Raw genomic sequence first — 21,734 nt, forward strand, 5'->3', positions numbered from 1 at the left:
CTAGCTTTTGCTCACTTTCACAGAATTATCTCATTGCTAGTGTCATGTGCCTACATTTAGTCATTTGATCAGTCATAAAGATTCAATATTTCTTTCAAAAATTCAGCAGAATTACTTGCACATTCAAAATGAGTCATTTATTTGAATCAGGGTCTGTATCTCTAAAAATGCCTGGAAGATTGGTCTTGACAGATAATAAAGTGGTTACAAAGCTAAGTATTTTAAAGCAGCTTTCATTTAACCCATACTTTGGCTGAGCTGCAGCAAAAATATTTGTTTCTATTGTTAAAGTTTTGGTGATACATGGACTAAGTTTTAAATGAAGAGTAGTTAAAGTACAGTTTTCAGATTAAAATAAAAACTAGGCAAAGCTTTGTGATTCAAGTCACAGATAGGCAAATGTTGGCAGCTTCATGCAGGTGTTAATAGTTTTCAGAGACAAACCTCAAGCAGATGAACTACTGTAAAAGGAAGTTGGTAAAGTATTTGAAGAGATGCCTTGTGAATAGACATCACAGAGTTTTATGCAGGTCTAGCAAAAAGCACAGGGCTCTGGGTATATTTCAGTTACTAATGCTTTGTAGAAAACCAACTCATGGGTTGCCAGCACTAATCTGAAACTCTTCTAAGCCTAGATTCTTCCTGCAAGATATACAGCATTTACCAATCATAGACTTACTGAAAAATTACTAGACTTGGGATTTTTTTATTATTCTCCCCGCCTGCTCTTCCACCCCCCTGCCCCCTCTCCCCCCCAAAAAAAACAAAACAAAAACCTCAACCCCAACATACTGGATCTCACTAGAGTAATAATATACTTTTCTGGAAGCCCCACAGCACTAATAGCTCCACAATTTATCCTTTGGAAACAAAGATGTGTGGTGAGAGTGTTCTCATCTCCCATTTCAGTCTTGGCAAGTCCTGGGTTCACCTATGAGAGAAGCAGCAAACCTCATGCTGCTCAGAGGCCCTGCTCATACAGACTGAGACGACAACTGCTTAGCTCCTGTGCTTTGTTGATTCAACAGGACCAAGAGGGTTATGATGTAGTGATTTAAACATTTTTGTCATTAAAATCAAAACTGACCGGAACAGATCAATAGAAAGAGAGGGTGCCACTTTTCTAGAAAATTTCTTGATGCTTCAACAGATGTAGTTCAAACAAAATGCCATCTTCCTCTGCCTTTCATCCAGAGGTTCAGGGAAGGGCAGAATTCTGAATCTCCCTGCAAAAGGATAGGGATTAAGAATCACTTTTTAAATACTTCTGTTAGTAGTTGCAAAGGGAGAGGCTGGCAAATCTTCTGAGTGTGATCTGTTTCTTTTCTCTCCTCTAGCTTGAGTCAGGCTTGTTAAACGATTCTGAGCAGTATCAAAGAAGAGCACCCATGTGTGGCATGCAGCTTCTACTAACTCACTCTGAACATGTGATCTGAAATGAATTATGAATGGTGTGTTGTGTAGACCGCTATTTCCTAGAAAACAAACTCTGAAGTTACTGGAACTTGCCTTGTCAAAGCCGTGCTGCTTCCACTGCTACCACCCACTTCTCTTATTGTCTGTGGCCCAAGAGTGGTGTCTCTCTTATAAAAGACTCAGCCAAGGTCTTCCCAGGTCCCCAGTTCAGACATACATTGGGCTGGACACTGATCAGACGTAAATTGGCAGACAGTCCCAAGCCCCAAAGAGGCTGTTTTAAAGACTGATTCCCAGAAGTAAACAGCCACACCTGTGCATTTAATACCATCTGGTCCAATCCTCAGACTTTTCTTCTGAGTGAGCCTAGCCTCTTAATCCTCATGTATTAGAAGGTTTATTTGTGTTTTTAAGGCTGTTGGACTTTTGTTTTCTTTCCATGCTGAGTGGAAAGACACTGGCTCATTATTCATGAGAGGCTGAGTCTGATTCTGTTACCTTGCTCCTTTTACAGCTATGCAAAGCTGATGTGAAACACTACTATTCTGAATTAATTGACACTTCATATTCACACTGCACTGGCAAAAATGGCTAGGTTAGACATAGGGCAGTGGAGAAACAGGGAGAAGCAGACCTTTGAGACAGACTGACAGACAGACAGATAGACAGACAAGATAGATAGATTTAATCAGAGGCAATATAAATTAGATGATTAAATTCTCCACTTATGGACGTGACATTTTTTAGACTCTTTCAAAACAACCTTGTTAAAATATATCTGCTATTAATAAAAATTTCTCTCTCCAGAATGAAGACGTTTTAATGTAATTTATGTTTTAATCAAAATATTCCCTTTTAAAATCTCCCCTCTGCCTTCTTTTACAGCTTCTGCAGTTTTGGACAATCTGAGATTTTTCTTTGTTGGTATTAGAGCCAGAAAAAAGCAATGGCAGCAGCATCTCTAGTGAAATAGGAATCATTCACTTATGTCAAAGCAGATAAAACAGTTTTGATCACTTCAAATACTTTACCTAGGTATTTTCTTTAATTATAGAAAATTTTAGCTGCCATTATGTAACTCAACAGCACATGACATCACTTCATAAAATCCTCACTCCTTTCCCCCAGCCCATTTAGATCCTAGGAAGAAGAGAAACTCTGTTGTAAAATGTAAGGAGAAAGAAGATTAAGAACCACGAAATAATACAAGAGCAATCCATTGGTTTGATTAGTGTTCAGGCAATTATTAGTGAAATAAAGAGAGAGAGCCTTATTTTCAAAGACATTAGAGCATGTGTGAGTCCCATAGCCTTCACTAGATTTTACCAGCATTGCTCTTCTCTGGACTTGAGAAGCTATCATGTTAGGCATGATGGCTGATCTCTGTTGGCCTCTGACAGTGGGTTAGAGAGAGCACTTTTTTCGACCCCTTTGGCATGAATGAATGCTGGTCTCCTTAGGAAAAATATACTCACTGGATTTGGTGCTATTGGATTTTGCTTACAGCTTGTTAGCTCTCATATCAGATAATTAACAAAGAAAAATGTTCAGAAGGAAAATGGGGTGGGGGCAATATAAAGTGGGGATCACAAACATAAATCTATGCCAGTGATATATTACGCATTCATTTGCGGCAAGCTGCTAAATTTCTGTGTCCCAAGCAGCTGCAGGTGATAGATCTATCAGAGATGGGTGCCAGTGAACGAATTGTTAGGCTTGATTGTCAGGCATTTCTGCACTTCTTTGGATCAGCCAAGGGACTTGGGAACTGTAATGGGACCTTTATTAAAAAGCTGCTCTGCATTATTTTCTCCTTTCAGTCTGTGCAGACTTTCTTCTAAAATGAAAAACAAGGGCCTTTTGTATTTTGCTTCAATATTGAAGCATGGAATGACTAAGAAGCATTTTTACTTCCCAAATATAAAATAGGTTTTAGGATTAGATAGTAATGCAACAGAGAAAAAAAAAATAAATTGGAAAAGAAATACTTGGATTCTTCCTGTCAATACCATTGCTCAGACGTGGCTTTTTGAGGTTGCAGTGAAGTGGGAGTTGGCCTCTTCTCCCGGGCAACTAGCGATAGGACAAGAGGGCACAGCCTCAAGATTCGCCAGGGGAGGTTCAGGTTGGACATTAGGAAGAATTTCTTTTTAGAAAGGGTTATTAGACATTGGAATGGGCTGCCCAGGGAGGTGGTGGAGTCACCGTCTCTGGATGTGTTTAAGAAAAGACTGGACATGGCACTTAGTGCCATGGTCTAGTCGACAGGGTGGTGTCAGGGCAACGGTTGGACTCGATGATCCCAGAGGTCTCTTCCAACCTGGTTGATTCTGTGATTCTGTGAAATCTTGAAAGCAGACCCACACTTACAAAGCTGCAAAGCATTCAAGAACGTGCCCATCCCTGGGAAAGGGCTCTGGATGTTGTTAAATACAGACAGAAGGAAGCAAAATCTTCACATTAATTTAGCAGGTGCTTCCTGCTCTGCTGAACTAGGGACTAAAAAATTCTCAATTCCCCTCTGAAGCCAAGGTGTGCACACACAATGGCTAACAGCAGGAGAGATCATGGGTGTGATGTTCTCCACTGATTACACTGCTAGCGTGTACCACTGCAGAGAACTTAAATGTCCTGTCAGAATTGGTTATTTCTACCCTTTAATACAGCAAAATATCACTTTTCAAGATACTTGCTGTGCAAGGTCAACCTGAACGTTGTCCTAAGCAGGAAGAACTCACTCAGGAGAGATATTCATATACATTTTGAGTCAGCATAAAGAAAGGGTCCTTCTTCATAGACCCCTTAAAATGCAAAATGGTTTTATTCCCCTCTCTGCTTCTTATCTGTCAGTGCTACCTGACTTAACGAAGTGCCAGCATTTCCTTCTGCAGCTTGAATTCTCAGGGCTCTACGACTCTATGGTAAAAATTTGCTCCAGGCTGAAACAGAGCAGACATGCTGAGGCTGCTAGGAACATTTTCCTGAGTTCTTGGTGCAAGATGCTTTTTGTTTCTCGTTTTACTGGTACTCAGACAATTGGGGTATTAACCTCTACTTAATTAAGCTCTGAGTGTTAACAATATCATACACAAACTGATTTTGACCACTGAAAAGACTCCAACTTATTTTTCAGGGAGACTGTTGACATACTAAAGTCAGTAACATTAAAATGAAAGCATATAGAACCTGTACACATTTATCTAGGATCACAAAGCACATGATAAACACCAGCTGGTATTTTTTTTAACCAATTTTACAGATGGAGAAACTGTGCATGGAGAAATTTCTCTGTTTAACAGGAGAATCTGATAAAAAGATACCCACAGTCCTGCTTCTCAATTTCCCTAACCTCCGGATTGTTTATCTTCCAGACAACTATTTATATTAGACATGATTTTAGCACACATATTAGATCATCACATAACAATGCTATGATAGCCTGAAGCATTTAGGTGAAGGTACTGGGTTTTTTTTAATCAGTGACAATGGCTAGGTTCTGATCCCTTTGGCAACAAAGTTGGATTTGAAAAGCAGAAGAGCCTGTTTGCTTCTGTATCCTTCCAAGCTTATTTGCTCTTACTGGCCAAACACTAGCACAGGCTGCCCAGAGAGGCTGTGGGATCTCCAACCTTGGAGATATTCAGACCTGGACTGGACAAGACCCTGAGCAACCTGGTCCAACTTTGAAGTTGTACCAAACGACCTCCAGAGGGCCCTTCCAACCTAAACGATTCTGTGATTTTATTCTCTGCCAGTTTCTCTGTATTCTATTAAATGGTTCACCTGAGACTGTGGCAAATCCTTGCTTTTGACTTTGTTTGCTAATACGGAAGGTCAAGTGTAATTCTGCACCAGGTCTACCCAGGAAAGCAGACAGGAGGAACTTCTTGATTGTAGGATAGCTTTGGCAGCTTGAAGCATATGTTATTTTTAACTGGTCTATTCCTTTGGCAGCAATTTCTTTTTGATTATTGCACTGCATTTACTGGCAAGAGACAAATAGAAGAAACTAGTTCTTTTTAACTCCTGTTTTGGCTACACTGCTCAAAAAGGGACATTATGAATAACAGGACACTATAGGAAAATTTGAATAATATTTTAATTGCCCCAGTTGCTCATGCTCATGAAGACAGTGAAATAATATCTTATGTGACATCCCTTGTCAAGGTGACACACAAGACAAACAGGAAGGTAACAGATGTAGGGAGTGAAATGGAAAGGGGTATTACCATTACTGTACCACTCCAACACAGAAAGAGACTTCTTAGATATATGCAAACTACTTAATTGATTAAACAAGGATTAAGCAGAGGAACTGTGGTTACAGGAGTTGTGCATTTTGGCCTGACTGTACCCCTCAATTATCCTGGAATACAACCAAGAGATCTCCTTTAGGCTGAGGAAAGACTGAGAAAAGCTGAGAGAGTTGGGGTTGTTCAGCCTGGAGAAGAGAAGGCTCCTTATTGTGGCCTTTCAGTACTTAAAGGGGGCTTACAAGAAAGACGGGGACAGACTTTTTAGTAGGACCTGTAGCAACAGGACAAGGGGTAATGGTTTTAAACTAAAAGAGGGTAGATTCAGACTAGATATAAGGAAGAAATGTTTTATGATGAGGGTGGTGAACCACTGGAACAGGATGCCCAGAGAGGTGGTAGATGCCCCATCCACGGAAATATTCAAGGTCAGGTTGGACAGGGCTCTGAGCAACCTGCTCTAGTTGAAGACGTCCCTGCTCATTGCAGGGGGGGTTGGACTAATGACCTTTAAAGGTCCTTCCAACCCAAACCATTCTATGATTCTATGAAAAGCAGGAACTGAAGCAGAAGAGGCAAATACTCCTAAGACAAACACTTATTGACTTTGGGGGCTGCTACAACCTTCACTGTAACTTGATTCACCAAATTGTAATCCAACAGCCTTAAAAAAAGATTCATCTAGTTCTGGTACAAGTCTTACATTGTAATGAGAATCTCTTCAAGAAAACCTTGTCTGGTAAAATCCAATACATCTGTCTCTTTTTGGATCAGCTTACAGGCTTACCTGAAAGTTCTTTCTTCCCCTCCCTGTCCCCCACCCCCAAAAGATCTGGAGAAGGGAACTGAGATTTTTAGTCTAGGAGAGCTCGGTTTGGTACGTGACTGTTCCTCAACATGTCCCTGGGATTCGGCAAGAAAGTCTGACGACGCCAAGCAGGACTCTGCTCCTTGCTGTAGAGCCTACCTGAGACTGCCGCTAGTATTTACTAGGACCTTACTGAGATCTGAAATACCACAACTTCACTAAGCTGGGAGCAGGAGGCAGCCACCATACCACTAACACAATGCTGCGAAAAGACTCTTGCATGACAATTGTCCTAGAAGGTGTGCTCTATCTTTAAGACCAGGAAGTAATAGAAGATCAAGTTCAAGAAGGCAGAATTTCAATATGTTCTTAACCTTAAATCCCACAGAAAGCTGAGATATAAATGCTTCCTTAAATTTACACTCACACTAAAGCGTTATCTGTATAAGAATGACTATTACCATGTACTTACATACTGCTCTCCCTCCAAGTCTGAATGTTAGGCTGTCTTTGCAGGTGAGACTTAGCATCTTCAGCCAGCAGGAAAAAGGCTTGACATTATCTTTAGTTTTCATACAGCTCTTGTCTCTCCCTGGTGTTTCAGAATCAAAGGCCCTGTATTTAACCTACTGTTTAACGTATCTCTCATATCTTTCTTTCTACAGTATGTGGCATTTGCCTCCCTCTTCTTCATTCTGGTCTCCATCACCACCTTCTGCCTCGAGACCCATGAGAGATTTAACCCCATTGTGAACAAGACAGAAACTGAATTCATCGGGAATGACACCCAGGTGCGGCACTACAGAGAAGCAGAGACTGAAGCCTTTCTTACCTACATCGAAGGTGTCTGTGTGGTCTGGTTTACATTTGAGTTCTTGATGAGAGTCACTTTCTGCCCAAACAAGGTGGAATTTATCAAAAACTCTTTGAACATCATTGACTTTGTGGCCATACTGCCTTTCTATCTAGAGGTTGGACTCAGTGGCCTGTCTTCCAAAGCTGCTAAGGATGTCCTGGGCTTCCTCCGCGTAGTCCGTTTCGTGCGAATCCTGCGAATTTTCAAGCTGACCCGCCACTTCGTTGGGTTGCGGGTCTTGGGACACACCCTCCGCGCCAGCACAAACGAATTCTTGCTGCTCATCATATTTTTGGCATTGGGCGTCTTAATCTTTGCCACGATGATCTATTATGCCGAGAGAATAGGTGCTAAACCAAATGACCCTAGTGCCAGTGAACACACACACTTTAAAAATATCCCCATCGGCTTTTGGTGGGCTGTTGTCACCATGACGACCCTGGGCTACGGAGACATGTATCCTCAGACTTGGTCAGGCATGCTGGTGGGGGCCCTCTGTGCTCTTGCTGGTGTGCTGACCATTGCCATGCCTGTCCCTGTCATTGTGAACAATTTCGGAATGTATTACTCCTTAGCTATGGCTAAGCAGAAGCTACCAAAGAAAAAAAAGAAGCATATCCCGAGGCCACCCCAGCTGGGATCCCCCAATTATTGTAAATCTGTCGTAAACTCTCCACACCACAGTACTCAGAGCGACACTTGCCCACTGGCCCAAGAAGAAATTTTAGAAATTAACAGAGCAGGTAGGAAACCTCTTAGAGGAATGTCCATCTGACCGTTAACCTCCATCCCGTGTAGTGATTTAAGATTCAGCCAGACTGCTTTCTTAGAGCAATGGGTAGCACATTTATCCATTCTAGTCCCACCATCACACAGTGAATAATATGTGTGAAGTCTAGGTTGCAGGGACAAATGGTACAGTGGAGGCTGATAAGCAAAACTAAGGATGAGAGCACGCTCTAGGAGCCCAAACTTTGGTCCTGGTTAAGGGCATACAAGTCTCAAGACATTTTGAAGAGCTGTTACATCTAGTGGAAGAATTTTGAGAGTTCTACAGCTATGTTGCTGGACTGTGTAATGCATTTCAGAGGCTCCTGAGTGCTGAATGCTTCATAGAGCAGAGTAGGAGCCAAGTACTCAGCAATTACAGAGTTTTCTGACAAAATAGGGCTGGAATTCGAAACAGCCAGATGCTTTTTCATTTGTTCCCATTTGGGACCTTTCAGCTGTTTTAAATGGCAGATATTGTACATCTCATTACAGAAACTAGGTGCCTAGTAAGTTGAAGGGACAACTAAACGATCATGCATATTCATGAGACAATCCCGTCTCTTTCTGATGATTAATTGCAAAGTAGAACAACAGCTCAAATTCTTGACACTAATGCAAAATGACTCACTCTGAGACAAGACTAGATGTAAGGATGTTTATTCCATGGCATGCATATCAATCTATTCTATAATATTCCACTAGAATCTAGCATTTAGAACGATGAAGAGTTTTCAACCACATTTTCTAAAACATGCTCCTTTTGCAAGTATGGGTTGGTGAGTTACAGCTCTTTCAACCTTCCAGCAGCAAAGGCCAACTGGAAAAGGTCCGACTGGTCATTACTGGCCAGTTTGGCCTAAATAGTGATCGCCTCATGACACGGTATTCTTATTTTTAATTATACTGATTCATGTTTGCAATAGGTGACACCAGAGCAAAATTAATCATACTAATTCTACTGGGAGCAGGGGAGGGAAATGGAAAAAATACTAGTCACCATGGAATATATTATAATATCCCATGGCTAGTGGTTAATTATGGGAATATCTCAGTTTTATGAGAATCCTCCTATAGCACATAAAGTTACGGGGCTCCAATTTGATTATTTAAACCCCATAATCTACCTCTACCCATGGAATATCACTATTTATGCTATGGAGTAATTTCAAGGTAGATAACCATGTTGAAAACAAAGCCAACTTCATTTTTGGCAGATGTTCCAGCCAAGTTGCACAGTAGACATTCTTCAGCCTATTCAGAATATCCCCATGTTGTATTAGGTAGAACAGATCGCCAGTCAAGTGATTTTAAGTGACATCTAGTCAAAAAGAGATGTTTTGAAAGAGCTAGCATATACCTATGATGGTCTTGTGTTATCATCTTTTTACTTTGAAGAAAATTCAAATTTGTTACCCATTGTGAGTGAGGTATTCTCTTGTCATCTCATAGCCATGCATGTTGATGTCATTGTGATAGGCACAAAGAAAGTGAGACTTTCCTTTGTGTGTGACTTCACCAATGCCAATGCTAAGTTTGGAGGGGAAGAGCTGGTGGGAACCTTTCTCTTCTTTTCTATTCTCTTCTCTCTCTTATTTATTTTCCCTTTTGTGCAACTATGTAAAATTCATTCAGAAGGTAAATAGCTTTCATTTCTTTTGTTAACGGCTATTCCATTGCAACAGGCCAATCACAATTCACGTGACTGATAGACTGTCTCTTTCCTATTGTATCTTTGGTGCATAAGCATATGGTTTTATCATCCATTCCCCTCAGGTTGCAAATGCTTATCCCAATTCATGTCCAAGCAGCAAACTTCCTCATAAATAGATGTTTTTGTGGCATCATGTATCAAGAGGGAAAGAGGGCACAAACAATATTGTGCGTCTCCTACTGTGAGCAATATGCCAACTACCCAATTGTAATGCGCAAGAGATGTCAGACTCTTGAGTACTTCAGCAGTCAGCTGCAGAGTGACTTTCTTCTCAGAAATCCCTTGCTTTGTAAAGTTCCTTCCATTACCTACCCTCGTCCTCTCTGGGAACTAGAGGACTAAGAACTCCACGAGTTCAGTGCAATTCCACACTGGTATCCTGAGAATACGTGTAATTTTGGTTCAATGTGGAACTATCTTGCTACCATCAGTGCTCTAAAATCAGCTGTTACCACAATATCCATGAAGTATTGATAGTAACAGCAACTTAACTATTTCTGCAATAATTAAGAGAGATTATTTTTATATATGTATACAAGCATATATATTTTAAGAAGTAACAAAGCACACTTATACTTCAGCTAACAAAATGAACTCAGTAACACTGTTGCTGAAGTTCTGTTGCTGATAATTATTATGCACCACTTGCAGCAAAAGATATTGCCTGCATCTCTTAGCTTCCTAAAAGGGAAAGATCTATATGTGTGCAAGAGAAAAGTAAAAATAATAAGATCAGAATCAAACTGTTAAAACAAGATCTGCATTGCCTTGGATGTTGAGGTTCACTTATGTAATATGAAGCATTCATAGGCACTGACTTGTTCCTGAAACTATAACCTGCACATTTTATGAAAAAGAGACTTGCAAGCAGTGAATGTTTCCTATACTGTAAAATATTCAGATTCATTAACAGCACCTAACTGTAAACAGCAAGTTAACATTGTACTAGGAATATAGAATGGGTGCCTAACATTTCTAAAATAATGCCTGAGTTCTCCAAGATATTTGTTGTAATTTTTAACTGTAAAGCTTCAGCGTGGCAGTGTCTAGGTGATATAAGGTCATATAATGTATATCTAATACATTCTTCCAAAAAAAGCCTGTTTAGCTGCTCAGGTATGAAGGACATCACATGAAGTTATTAATTCCATGTATTATGTGTGGTGGAATGGTTAAACACTTCACAAACCAGTATGAAATAGTTCCACATATGACTATCTCTCTATAGCCTTCTCATGCACCGAGTCAGCAGTTCACAGCTGTTCTTGGTCCATACACACATGGCCAGGGGGCTCTACGGAGAGCCCTGCACAGCCACGTCCCAGTGCCTCCTCTCAGGCTAAGGAGCACTTTCCTGGCATGGACATGCAAACAGCAGAACTTTGCCCACAGGCTGCACAGCTGCTGATGATGATTCTGTAGTCATTTGCAGGCAAAGCAAAGATGATTTGAATTTAAATTCTGGTAGGTTTGAATTAAATTTTTAAATTGTCCCCAACACTCTCAGCAGCTCAGTCCTGGGCTAATCTATACCTGGCGGGAGGGTATCTTTAAATAACAGCACTTGATTTTAATTTGATATAAAGAATGTCAGAGTTCGATTCTACCATGCCTCCCCTTTCTGCAGCAACCCTTCCTGCTCTCTGTCCCATCTGATCCCATCAATGGGTGACTTGGGAAAACAGCAGAAGGGTAGGAAAGGCACTTCAGAGTAGAGAATGGCAGAGCTACTCCTACAGGCAGGTCTTCACCAGCAGCATTAAGAAAGCAGAGATTTCCTCTATACAAAAAATCTTCAAGGCAGTTTCTGGTGACCATAAATTCTTAAGATACTGCTTATATACTGCCTGGAGGAACTGAGCCTGATACAAAGGAGCAGATCTCACCTCATCAATTTGACTAAAACTCCTTGACCCAGGGATATCTCAGACTATAGAGGACCAGGTGTCCCCTCACTTAAAATATACACACCAAGTTCTAGCATCACCATGTCAAACTATTAACTTCGTTATGTTGCAGTGTTGTTTACAGGCCCCATTCAAGATCAGGGCTTGACTCTGCCATTGTCATATATGTGACAACCACTATATTACAATCAAATACCCAACTGGCTAAGCAGACAGCAAAGAGAAAATGGAAGTAATCTCCAGTATTTTCATTTGACATAGGGCTTAATTTAATTGAGAAAGATCACTTGAAAGGTCTGTGGCAAAGCCATTAGTTGAACATAACTAAATAAGCATCAGTCATAACCATAGTCTGCTGTGCTGCAGTGTCTTTTATCTAAAGGCTTCTGAGTATTCCAAACCGTCAATACCATAATAAAAGGAAAACAGAAAAAAAGCAAAGCAAAATTTGCTTCAAACAGAAGCAAAATAGAAAAAGCGAGTTTCAACCACTTAAACGTAGCTAATTTCTGTCCCGAACCACACACTGTCCTACAGGTATAAGTAATTTATCTCAGTACACATAGTGAAATACTTTAAGGTACAAGTTTGGAAGAAAACCTCAAAATATGCAAAATAAATCTTGAGAGCTCTCAGTTTTGTTTTGAAAGTGTTACTCAGCTCTTTAGACCCTCCATACTGTGAGCTGTGTGCTTACCTGAAGCATAGGTTGATTCCATGGTTACATCTTAAAGTTGCCATATGATGAAGTGATGAATGTCCTTGTCCAACACTGTAAAAGACATTTAGAATATGAATGGAATTCATAACTTCATTTGATGTCTACAGCACTGTCTGGTGCCACAGAGCAATGATCTTAAGAATGCATCCATAATACATAAGTACAGGTGATGGGTTTTTTTGGTTTTGTTCCAAGATCTACCCCAACCTTTTATTGTTTTCGTATATATATATTCACAACACCAGCCCACAGAGTGTTTATATTGACTTTAATTTGGCTGAAATAAGAATTTCTCACCTCTCTGATCCCCTCTGCATGCAGCTTCACTTAAGCTATACTCCAAGGATGTATCTTCATACAAATGTATTGTGCAGCCTTTTTCACAGTGTACTGATGGCAAAATTCTACTCATTGCATAGCTGTAAAATATGGAAGAAATATTATTAGAATTCAAGTGCCTAAGAGGAGAGGGAAAATGTCTGTCATTACTAATACAGTCTTTAGCTTCAGAAAAACTTCTGTGGATGCTTTACTTACCTGCCCAAAAAACAATATTCCATAACCCACTCCTTGACTATCCCTACATCTGAATAGTTAAAGCAATCCAAGTCTATCACGGACAGAGGGGAACTACACAGTTATAGTGACTCCAGTGTACTCCATGGTCAGATGAACTGGAGCAAGCTGTGATGTTAGGAACCTATTATTTCAATGCAATTTCCTGAGAGAGAGCTGATCTCCTTTTAAAGAAATAATGTGGAATTACCCATTTCAGCTTTATTGCTCATGCTTTCTGAAGGAGCTGCTCTTTTCTCAGGGCTTCATTTTTCATCCCTTCTGTCACCATAACCTAAATAACCTGTATTCCTTGTGCAACACACTGGTTCTAACGTCAGAAGTGTGCTGAGCACTGTAATTCCAGTGCCAATGCTCAGTGGGAGCTGGGGACTCTTGGCAGTTCTTGTCACAGGCCCATTATGCTGCCCAACATTTCACTGTAGTTTGTGAACTTCAGTGGCTTTTATGGACAGCAAAGCATTGTTAAAGCCATAGGTATGTAGTCACTGTGGTGGTCCTTCAATACACAGGAAAGCGAATTCTCTGATCAAATGCCTTTGAACATTAAAAAAAAAATCTCATCTAATTTTAGTGTCATAAAACCTTTGACCCTCTCTGTAAGAGAGACAGCAGACAGCAATGCAACTGTAAAGAGTTTAGGTTTGTTTGAGCTCAAAAGACTTTGATGTTTAAATGTATTGGATATAAAAAATACTAAAAAGGCAGTAGAAATGGTAACAGGAAGATGGTTTTTCTTTCCACCCTATACTTAGCCTTCCTAGCCTTTAAAAATCCAAAATTCATCACTCCAAAATAGCAAACAAGGTAATGTTCGCACCTTAATGTCACTGAAGATGGAGTTCTCTGGATCTAATGGAGAAATTGTAACAGTTTATAACAAAAGGAGTAACTCTCAGTTCTTCTCATCTAACTTAAGATGCATTTGCTTGAGGTCCCCCTTATATTGGAAGAAGAGTCAGGCAGTCTCGGAGAGTAATTCACTCATTTATGATCTAAATTGCCCTCTGGAGGTGCCTTCTTCCATAGCTGATCTCAGGTGACTGCAGCTCTAACTTAAGATCCGCAGTTAAGTGCCTACAGTTTGGATCTATTCCTTGCCCCCTGCCCCACGTGGCATTTCTGCAATCTCATAGCTGTAGATCACACGCAAAGCAAAATTTATAACTAATATAATACTTTGCTGTACAATTATTCCTTTGTCATTTCCTGTAGAGATACAACCAGTGGGTGTCACTTGTACCACAGTGCTTGTTTACTTTAGAATTTGCATAAAAAATAGCATCCTCTATACCAAGTCATTTGAAAGCAAAAAGGAGGAGTTATTAATTCAAGCACAGTGCTTTAGGTTTCATGCTTTTCTATGACACTATGTGACACACTTAAAAAAAAAGCAACAAAAAGAAAGTCTCCCTACACAGCCCACTGTGGTCTGGCCATAGCCAGGGATGAGTGTGTATAGGGGCAGGACTGCGCTAAGCTGAAAAACAATCGCAGAACTGAACAATAAATCTTAGGACTTTTCATGCCTTAATAACTTAATGAGCACAAGGCACTTTTAGTGATGGGAAAACACAGATAGAAGCACTCTGGCCAAATAAGGCCAACCTGTGCCAATCCTCCAGCACAAGGCAGATGTAAATATGGTAAATCCTCTTTCTCAAGCATGTGCCTGCCACTGCAGCTCCCATGCCATCCAGTGCAGAATGCATTCCTGGGATACGAAAGAGGTACTCTTGGCATCTCTCCCTTCTGCCCGACTGAGTATGACTGGTGGTTGCAGGACAGATACAAAAGGCACCTCTGTGCAAGAACTACATCTCTGCTGCAGTAGGACTAGATAGATGGGATGACTTACCCATTACTACAAAAGCCCAGGGACAAAAGGGTCTAGGGTGTGAGGTCCCAGTTCTGTGCCCAGTCCACTTGCTTATATCCCGCTTAACTCTGTACTTGCTGGAAATTTTCTCCAAGCCTTTTGGCTACTTGCTTGTCTGTTTATAAGCACAAAGCTGGAATAACAAGCAATCTACCATTCCTGCTGTCATTGTTCTTTGTATTCATCCATGCTCCATGTCTCAGACACCTTCCATACTGTACAGATCATCATACCGTATTCCTCAGTCAGAGTGGTAATATAAGATTGCAGAATGACTCACCTGGCTGCATTTTTTCTGCAACCTCTACCTGACCTGTCAAGGTCCCACTATGCTCTACAGAATACAGCATAGAGAGACTCTCAGAAGTCCAGGATGGGTATAAGTAAAACCCCAGAAGAGGTAGGATAAAACTAGGAAGGATCTTCCAGAGCTCTTTGCAATGCAGCGCTTCCAGGAGCAACAGTTCTCCTCACTGCATTAAGCACGTATCCGATAACACCTGTAATAGCAAGATGCACAGGATCTACTTAATTAGAGCTCCTGTATTTCCTCTAGTGGTACTAATAGGTAGGCAGCCAACATACTGTCACCTCACTTCAAGAAGTAGTACCTCTCAAAGGTGATATTCTCTGGGAGTGACGTTACTATGTTGGCCAGTTAGTACTGGGAGAGGCGGTCACCACCGTCACTGGAGTGCCTTTACTGGGGGACACGGCTTCCTGGAGGGACCCAGGTCAACACGGTGGTGAGTAAATGTTGAAGAGGTAGGTTGGGTCGGAAGGATTCTGCATATTCATGTAGCATACTAAATTCTGCTCTCGTGCCAGTGTAAAGTCCATCAGTGTGATATCTACTCAGAAGAGCTTCATAGCAACTCTCAAAATATGCAGTAATATAAAAATCAGGAAACTTTAATAAAGATACCTAGAACTAACAAAGATTTTTATTTTAATGGCCTTAGAATATTGGGGTAACTAAAACTGAGTTGTTATAGAGGAATCTTAATTCTTTTACATGTTCTTCACATTTTCTCTCTCTTTTTCTCTTTCTCTCTTTCGCTCTGTTTGTTAACATTTACTTGTTATTACTGTACGTTGCTTGCAACTTGTGTATGTTACAGACTGTCACATTTTATTCTGTGAAGTTTTTCTCCAATTCCCATCAACCTGAGCTCCATGCTGGGCAGCCGAGGAGATTACAATACAGTTCTTTAATGCAAAAGAACAAGGAATGTCACAGACTATAGGTAACTTCACTGAGGTTGTGACACAAAACCTGATGTGATGTATTAATGCAAAGAGTAAGTACTTGGTATGACAATAGAAGTACTTAGTTAAATTATCTTCTTTTTTTTCAGATAGTCTGCATGGGAAAAATTAAGTTTTATTGCTCTCCAGCAGAAAAAAATTCCCAAACCTACCAATTTAGGATTTTTTTCACTGCCAATTTGAAAACCAGTGATACCCATGCTGATGCATCATTACTCATTTTCAAAGGTTTAAACCCATTTTTTCTATGCTGTTCTTCTCAATGCTATACTTCCTTCCATACTCTCCAAGCCATAATTTCATCATTTCATCATCCTTTGTCTGTGGTTTAATATATCTTCTCCATAATTCTTTTTCTAATTTAATATAGTTATATCCCTTTCACTCTAAGGACCTGACTTAACAACAACAAAAATGAGCCCCTACCCATGGGATCCACGTTGCTTAATCCTGCATGAAGCTCCAGAGCCCGTAAAAATTGATTTCTGTAGCTGAAGGTGGTCTGGCACAGAGGCATAATTGTTATTCTGCTGAATCAGGTCCTGAGCAAAGTATTTTGTTACAATCTCCCCCAATTACCTCCAAACACTACTTTGAAAGAATGATAAAAAATAGCTGATAGACATTTCTGATAATTTTCTAGAGGGACAGCATGAAGTTTATTGCTACTAATCTTATTCTTAATTATCAGTAAATTCTATGTTAACTCAGAAATCACTATAGCCATGTACTAACTCAAGCATATTTTTCTCAGTGCACAGTTCCTTTCCTTCCTCATTTGCTATTATGCTCTGACCCTCCCTTAATCAGTGAAGAAGCACAGCAGAGTTTAGATGGAGTCTAGTATAAAAAAATAAAGTGATTTATACTGATGCAATTGCCAATGAATATTAATGGACAGTAAACACTATCCAGGAAACTAAAACAGAAACAACTTGCTAACAGGAGTGAAATTTGAAATAAAGAGACTCAAGGGAGTAGGGAATTGAACTGTAAATATTTCCTTTCCATGCAACATCTCAGAGAGAAATTTAGGGATATAAAGTCAATGGGTATTTTCAGATGGTGAGCAGCTCTTAACCCCTCCACAAATCAGAGTAAATGTCTTTGGATATTTGAATTTATACTCTTAACTTAATCATAATCATTTGCTTAGCACAAGAAGTATCAGGCAAAAGTTATGCTGCAAAAATAGGATGCAAAAAGGGATGTAAAATCTTTGCATTTTCTCTAGAATAAAGACAGCTGGGAAATTCTGTCCTCCACCAGCAGTTACAGCAGCCTCACAGCTGCTCTACTTCTCACTTCCAGCTAATAGGTTTGTAGCTAAGAAAAGCTAGGGCACAGCAGTTCTCCACCCTCACCTTGGCCGTGCCACCTCTTTCTGTACCATTTTGTGTCACTAGCCCAAGAGACAGGGAAAACCATCATACCAAGAGAGTTTCCCATTGCCAGCATAGTATGAGACAATAAATGTTTGCCACATTAACAGCCCTTTTATATCACCAGAAAAGCGTGAGAGGATTGAAAAACAGAAGAGTAATTAACTCACTCAACAGACAATGTGCCATTACTTTCTTCAGGGATCCAGTTGGATTAAAGGTCTCTGCTGTGAGGGATCTCATGGAGATCCTTCTTCATAAGAGACTTCAGGCAGCTACTGTGCACATTAGGGTTAGCGACGGGCGTTTAAAATGAGCATATGAAAATGACCCTCAAGCTCTGAATGAGAACCAAAGGACACTCAGTTGGTCAGGAGTGGGACTAACCACAACTATAATAATGGCAATCCCAGGTTTGGGATCTGGGCTATAGGAGCACAGTTGAGACCTAGACAAGTTGTAGATTCATTTTTAGGTGTACATGGGGTGGTGGTGTGGAATGTAACTTTAGTTAGACAACGTCTCCCCAGTAAAAAGATCTTCGTCTTTCAAGCTTCTTTCTCAGTTCTGGCCCTGTTTTGCACTCAACTTCTCCTACCTCCTTCCTGCTTTCAACCCCTTCCCTTGTAACAGGGCTGCAGAACCTTGAAATCCCCTGAGTCTTTGTGGAATAGCAAATGGCTATTCAGGGAAGTTTTAGATACTCAAGCTGGATCCTTATCTCTTTTAATCCTTAAACAAGAGTAGCTGGCAGGAAGACAGTCTGTGTTCTTCTGCAAGAGGGTGTCAATGACCTAATGTGACCAAAGGAAACAGCACTTAATTGCTGTGTGTCTGATATAGGGCTCAAAAGACTCCACCTTCTTTAGCATAATGTCAAAGAATCTGGCATGGTTCATGTAGCCGGATATTAACTCATGGGTAAATATGCATGGATACCATGCTATGAATTGTGGAGTTTCTCTCAGCCTTGTTTCAGTCTAAGTGATTACAGCCTAAAGAAGTTCCTGTAAAGACTGGAAAAGGCATTGGATTTCCAATCCTATAAGGACTGAAAATAGTCCACTCAGAGTGCCATTCAACTCATCCAGTCTTTGGGTTGAGTGACCACTTCACAGCTCTATAGACACATGAGAGACAAAGGAGGGAGGGCAGCTACAACCCCAAGAGGAAGCAGTGTGAGCTGGGACCATCTCTGGCCCACACACAATTTCTGAAGACATCTGAGGTAAGAAGGGTAGACCAGGAACTTGTCTCTTGGCAGCTGTTGGAGAATGGCAGTGTTCGCTTAAGGGAGGAGGACTGGGGTGATTTTCCCAGTGTAGGAACCACTTCTATACAAGTGCCACATTTCCAAGCATAGATTGAGGTTAATGAATATATCATACAATTATGTCCACTGATAATCTGAATGTAAAGTGCTGTTCAAATAGGTGGAGATTCAGTGTCAGACTCTAGCTTATAATCAAAACCAGCAGCACTGGTAAAGTCACTGTGACAGTGTGCAACCCTTTGCTATGACAAAAGAGATGAGCCGTGCAGCAAGTACATGGGCAGTCTCTACTGTGCTTCTCCACAATAAGCAGAGTATACTAACGCAAAATCCAGCAGTTCTAAGTTTTTTTTTCAGAATCCCTCCCCCCATTTTGAAATTCAGTGTTTGCTTGGAAACACCTGAGGCATTTTAATAGTAGTTTTCTACAAATGGAGATAGAAGAGACAAGAAAAAAAGAAAGTGGAAACCACACAAATGAGGTAGTAGTAAAACAAACTACTCACCTGGGAGGTCTGCTGAATACTTGCTTTAGCCTCTCAGCCAAATCTCTGCAGGAGAATGTTTAAAGCTGGTGCAGTTAACTAGGTATTCACAGATAGGACAATTATGGAGATAAAGTGCCAAGCTGAGAGTCAGAAGATTTTGTTGTAAATAACCTCTTGCATAGCAGTAGGCAAGTCACTTCACTGCATGGTAGTTTTACCTGTCTGTAAAACAGAGATGACAACATTGACTTTACTTCATGAAACACCACCTAAAGAACAAAAAATGCTGTACAAGCCTACTTCAGATTTTGTTAGCAGGGATGGAATGACTCATGTGAATTTGATAGGCCAGAATCAAGCCTTTGAAGTTTTAATCACCTAGAAGTAGTCGTCACTGGTATAACTAGACTGGTAGCCACCAGACAGTAATGGTTTCAGTAGTTTTGCTTTATATGGAGTTCTCTCAAACCCAAGGTCAATCTTGGAAAAAGCAAACATGCAAATTGAAACTTGAGAAATCAACCTAAAATATCATCATTTCATTCAATCTTAAGACCTCATTCCTGAAACTGTTCAGCATATAGATATGCTAATGAAAACAATGGGAACTTCTAACTGTGGGCTGATGACAGCAGTGATGTTTTCTTTGTTCCCGTAACAGACTAATCACATATTAAATATCATGTCATTGCCGAGTCCTACCTTCAGAGAATTAGGTGCTGCAGACAGTTGTTTAGAACCCAACTACTCTACTTAACACTTACTTATGTTAGTGGTGGACTAGATCCAGCAATAGATGTAGTCTTCTGTACTGGTAACTCCTCTGCTTCCTAAATATTTAGCAAAATTGTCATTGTGGATTAGCATTGCTATCCAGACTGTGATCTCAAAGGCATGGCCCATGCATGGAATATTCAAGGGACAGTTGTACGACCGTTCAGTGATTTGTCCATGTCTCCAGCTACTCTGTTCTCTTCCTATTGAATATAAAAAAAATAACAAGGTTGTGGATTTTCAACAAGTATAGAGAAAAATTCATCAGTGCTAAGGGACCCTGAGGAAGCTGCAAGAGCAAGTTCCAGCTCAAGTTGCTAGGGATATATAATGCAATTTAAGAAATTAATTCCAAGAAGATCAATTTTCTTGTCATTCAAGCACAACAGAGACTGCAAGCTGCTTCCAAAAGGATCAATGGCTGTTACCAATGAGGAGCTTGACCCACAACCACTCTGCGCAAAGGTGTTTTCAGCTCCAGAAGTGGACCAGTGCCCCCTTAATCACTAACAGTTTAGTTCGCAAACCCAGGCTCAGGTGTAGCAGTGGGAGTTTCAGAGATTTCGGTGCAGAGCCCTGCTGACACAGCCGCCTCCCTCATTTCAGGATTAGAGCCATCAGCTTGTAGCAGTAGAGGCTTATGAAGAAGCCCAGTTCTTTGCTCATCCCCATGAGGACAGCAGCTCTCCCCAAACACAGTTAAGTGATTTTTAAATCAACAGCTCAGTACCTGCAGTGTCATGGTTACTGTGGCAGCCGTGCCAGGTTTTTGTGCAAAGAGTGGTATTAAATAGCAGTAAGTATTATGAACAGAAAGGAATTACAACTCAGTGCAACCTTAAAACTTTAGAGTCCTATTGAAATTAGTGTCTACAAGTATTAAAATGCACCTATAGCTTTTGCTAGTTTTTTAAACATATTGAGAGACCTAATTATTTCATTGCTCACGAAACAAAACGTTACTACCTCCCCTCTTTGAGGAAATAATTGGCTAATTCTGCATGGAGAAGAAAGGAGGCAGAGGTGAGATCTGCAGAAAAGACTGTTGTGACAAACCAGTGACATCTAAATAAAAGTAAAGGCATAGAATGCAATTACTAGTGCATGGATAGGTGCATAGTATGTGTCATATACACCTGTGCGTACGTGTGTGCATGTGTGTGCAAAGCAACAAATATAACTTGAAAAGGCTTTTACCTACTAATCATCTATGTTGTCCATCTGAAACCAGAGGATCAAAATCATATCTCCAAACCTTACCTAATGGATTTTTTTCTTTTGCGCTTGTTTTATTACTTGGCTTCAAAACCATTGAAAAATAAATGACAGTATCATGTAGCATTCAGAACAAGCTAGCATGCGAATCTGGAAGAGGCACTGAAATTAAATCTATCCATTGAGTTTGTCTTTCCTTAAAGACTTGCAGGACCACCCATTGCCTCACAGTGTCTAGGTAATAAGCATTGTGCAACCGAGGTGTAGGATGCTGCCAGTACCACTCAGTTAACATATCTCAGCATTTGTGAAACTTCAGAAAGCACATGTTGACTGTTTTTTCCTCTCTTCAGCCAAAATACTCATATCGAGCTGTGCCATGTTTCGAGTATATTCTCAATACACTAATTTGCACTTTAAAACCCTAAAAGAAAT

At 40.4% G+C, this 21,734-nt stretch overlaps 2 protein-coding genes across 10 annotated transcripts in view; one reads left to right on the forward strand and one right to left on the reverse strand.

The window, feature by feature from the left end:
• The window catches only part of KCNC1 (potassium voltage-gated channel subfamily C member 1), a 130,243-nt gene that overhangs the window by 87,376 nt on the left and 21,133 nt on the right, over nucleotides 1–21,734 (forward strand). For 4 of the 6 annotated variants that reach the window (XM_068399160.1, XM_068399163.1, XM_068399161.1 and 1 more), the window contains exon 2: nucleotides 7,143–8,076. In XM_068399160.1, coding sequence (XP_068255261.1) covers nucleotides 7,143–8,076 — 934 coding nt within the window. Of the gene's footprint in view, nucleotides 1–7,142; nucleotides 8,077–10,369; nucleotides 10,372–21,734 lie in introns of all 6 variants that reach the window. The other 2 variants (XM_068399164.1, XM_068399162.1) reach the window with 2 other exon arrangements.
• Nucleotides 1–21,734, reverse strand: part of SERGEF (secretion regulating guanine nucleotide exchange factor) — a 258,027-nt gene that overhangs the window by 66,492 nt on the left and 169,801 nt on the right. For 3 of the 4 annotated variants that reach the window (XR_011048014.1, XR_011048015.1, XR_011048016.1), the window contains exons 14-17: nucleotides 20,075–20,287; nucleotides 19,329–19,532; nucleotides 12,741–12,862; nucleotides 12,420–12,494 (exon numbers count right to left, since the gene is read on the reverse strand). The gene's annotated coding sequence lies outside the window, so the exon portion shown is untranslated. Of the gene's footprint in view, nucleotides 1–7,826; nucleotides 7,870–12,419; nucleotides 12,495–12,740; nucleotides 12,863–19,328; nucleotides 19,533–20,074; nucleotides 20,288–21,734 lie in introns of those variants that run through there. The other variant, XR_011048017.1, reaches the window with a different exon arrangement.

The sequence above is a fragment of the Nyctibius grandis genome, chromosome 4 (genome assembly GCF_013368605.1).
Source record: "Nyctibius grandis isolate bNycGra1 chromosome 4, bNycGra1.pri, whole genome shotgun sequence".
NCBI classification, from domain to species: Eukaryota; Metazoa; Chordata; class Aves; order Nyctibiiformes; family Nyctibiidae; genus Nyctibius; species Nyctibius grandis.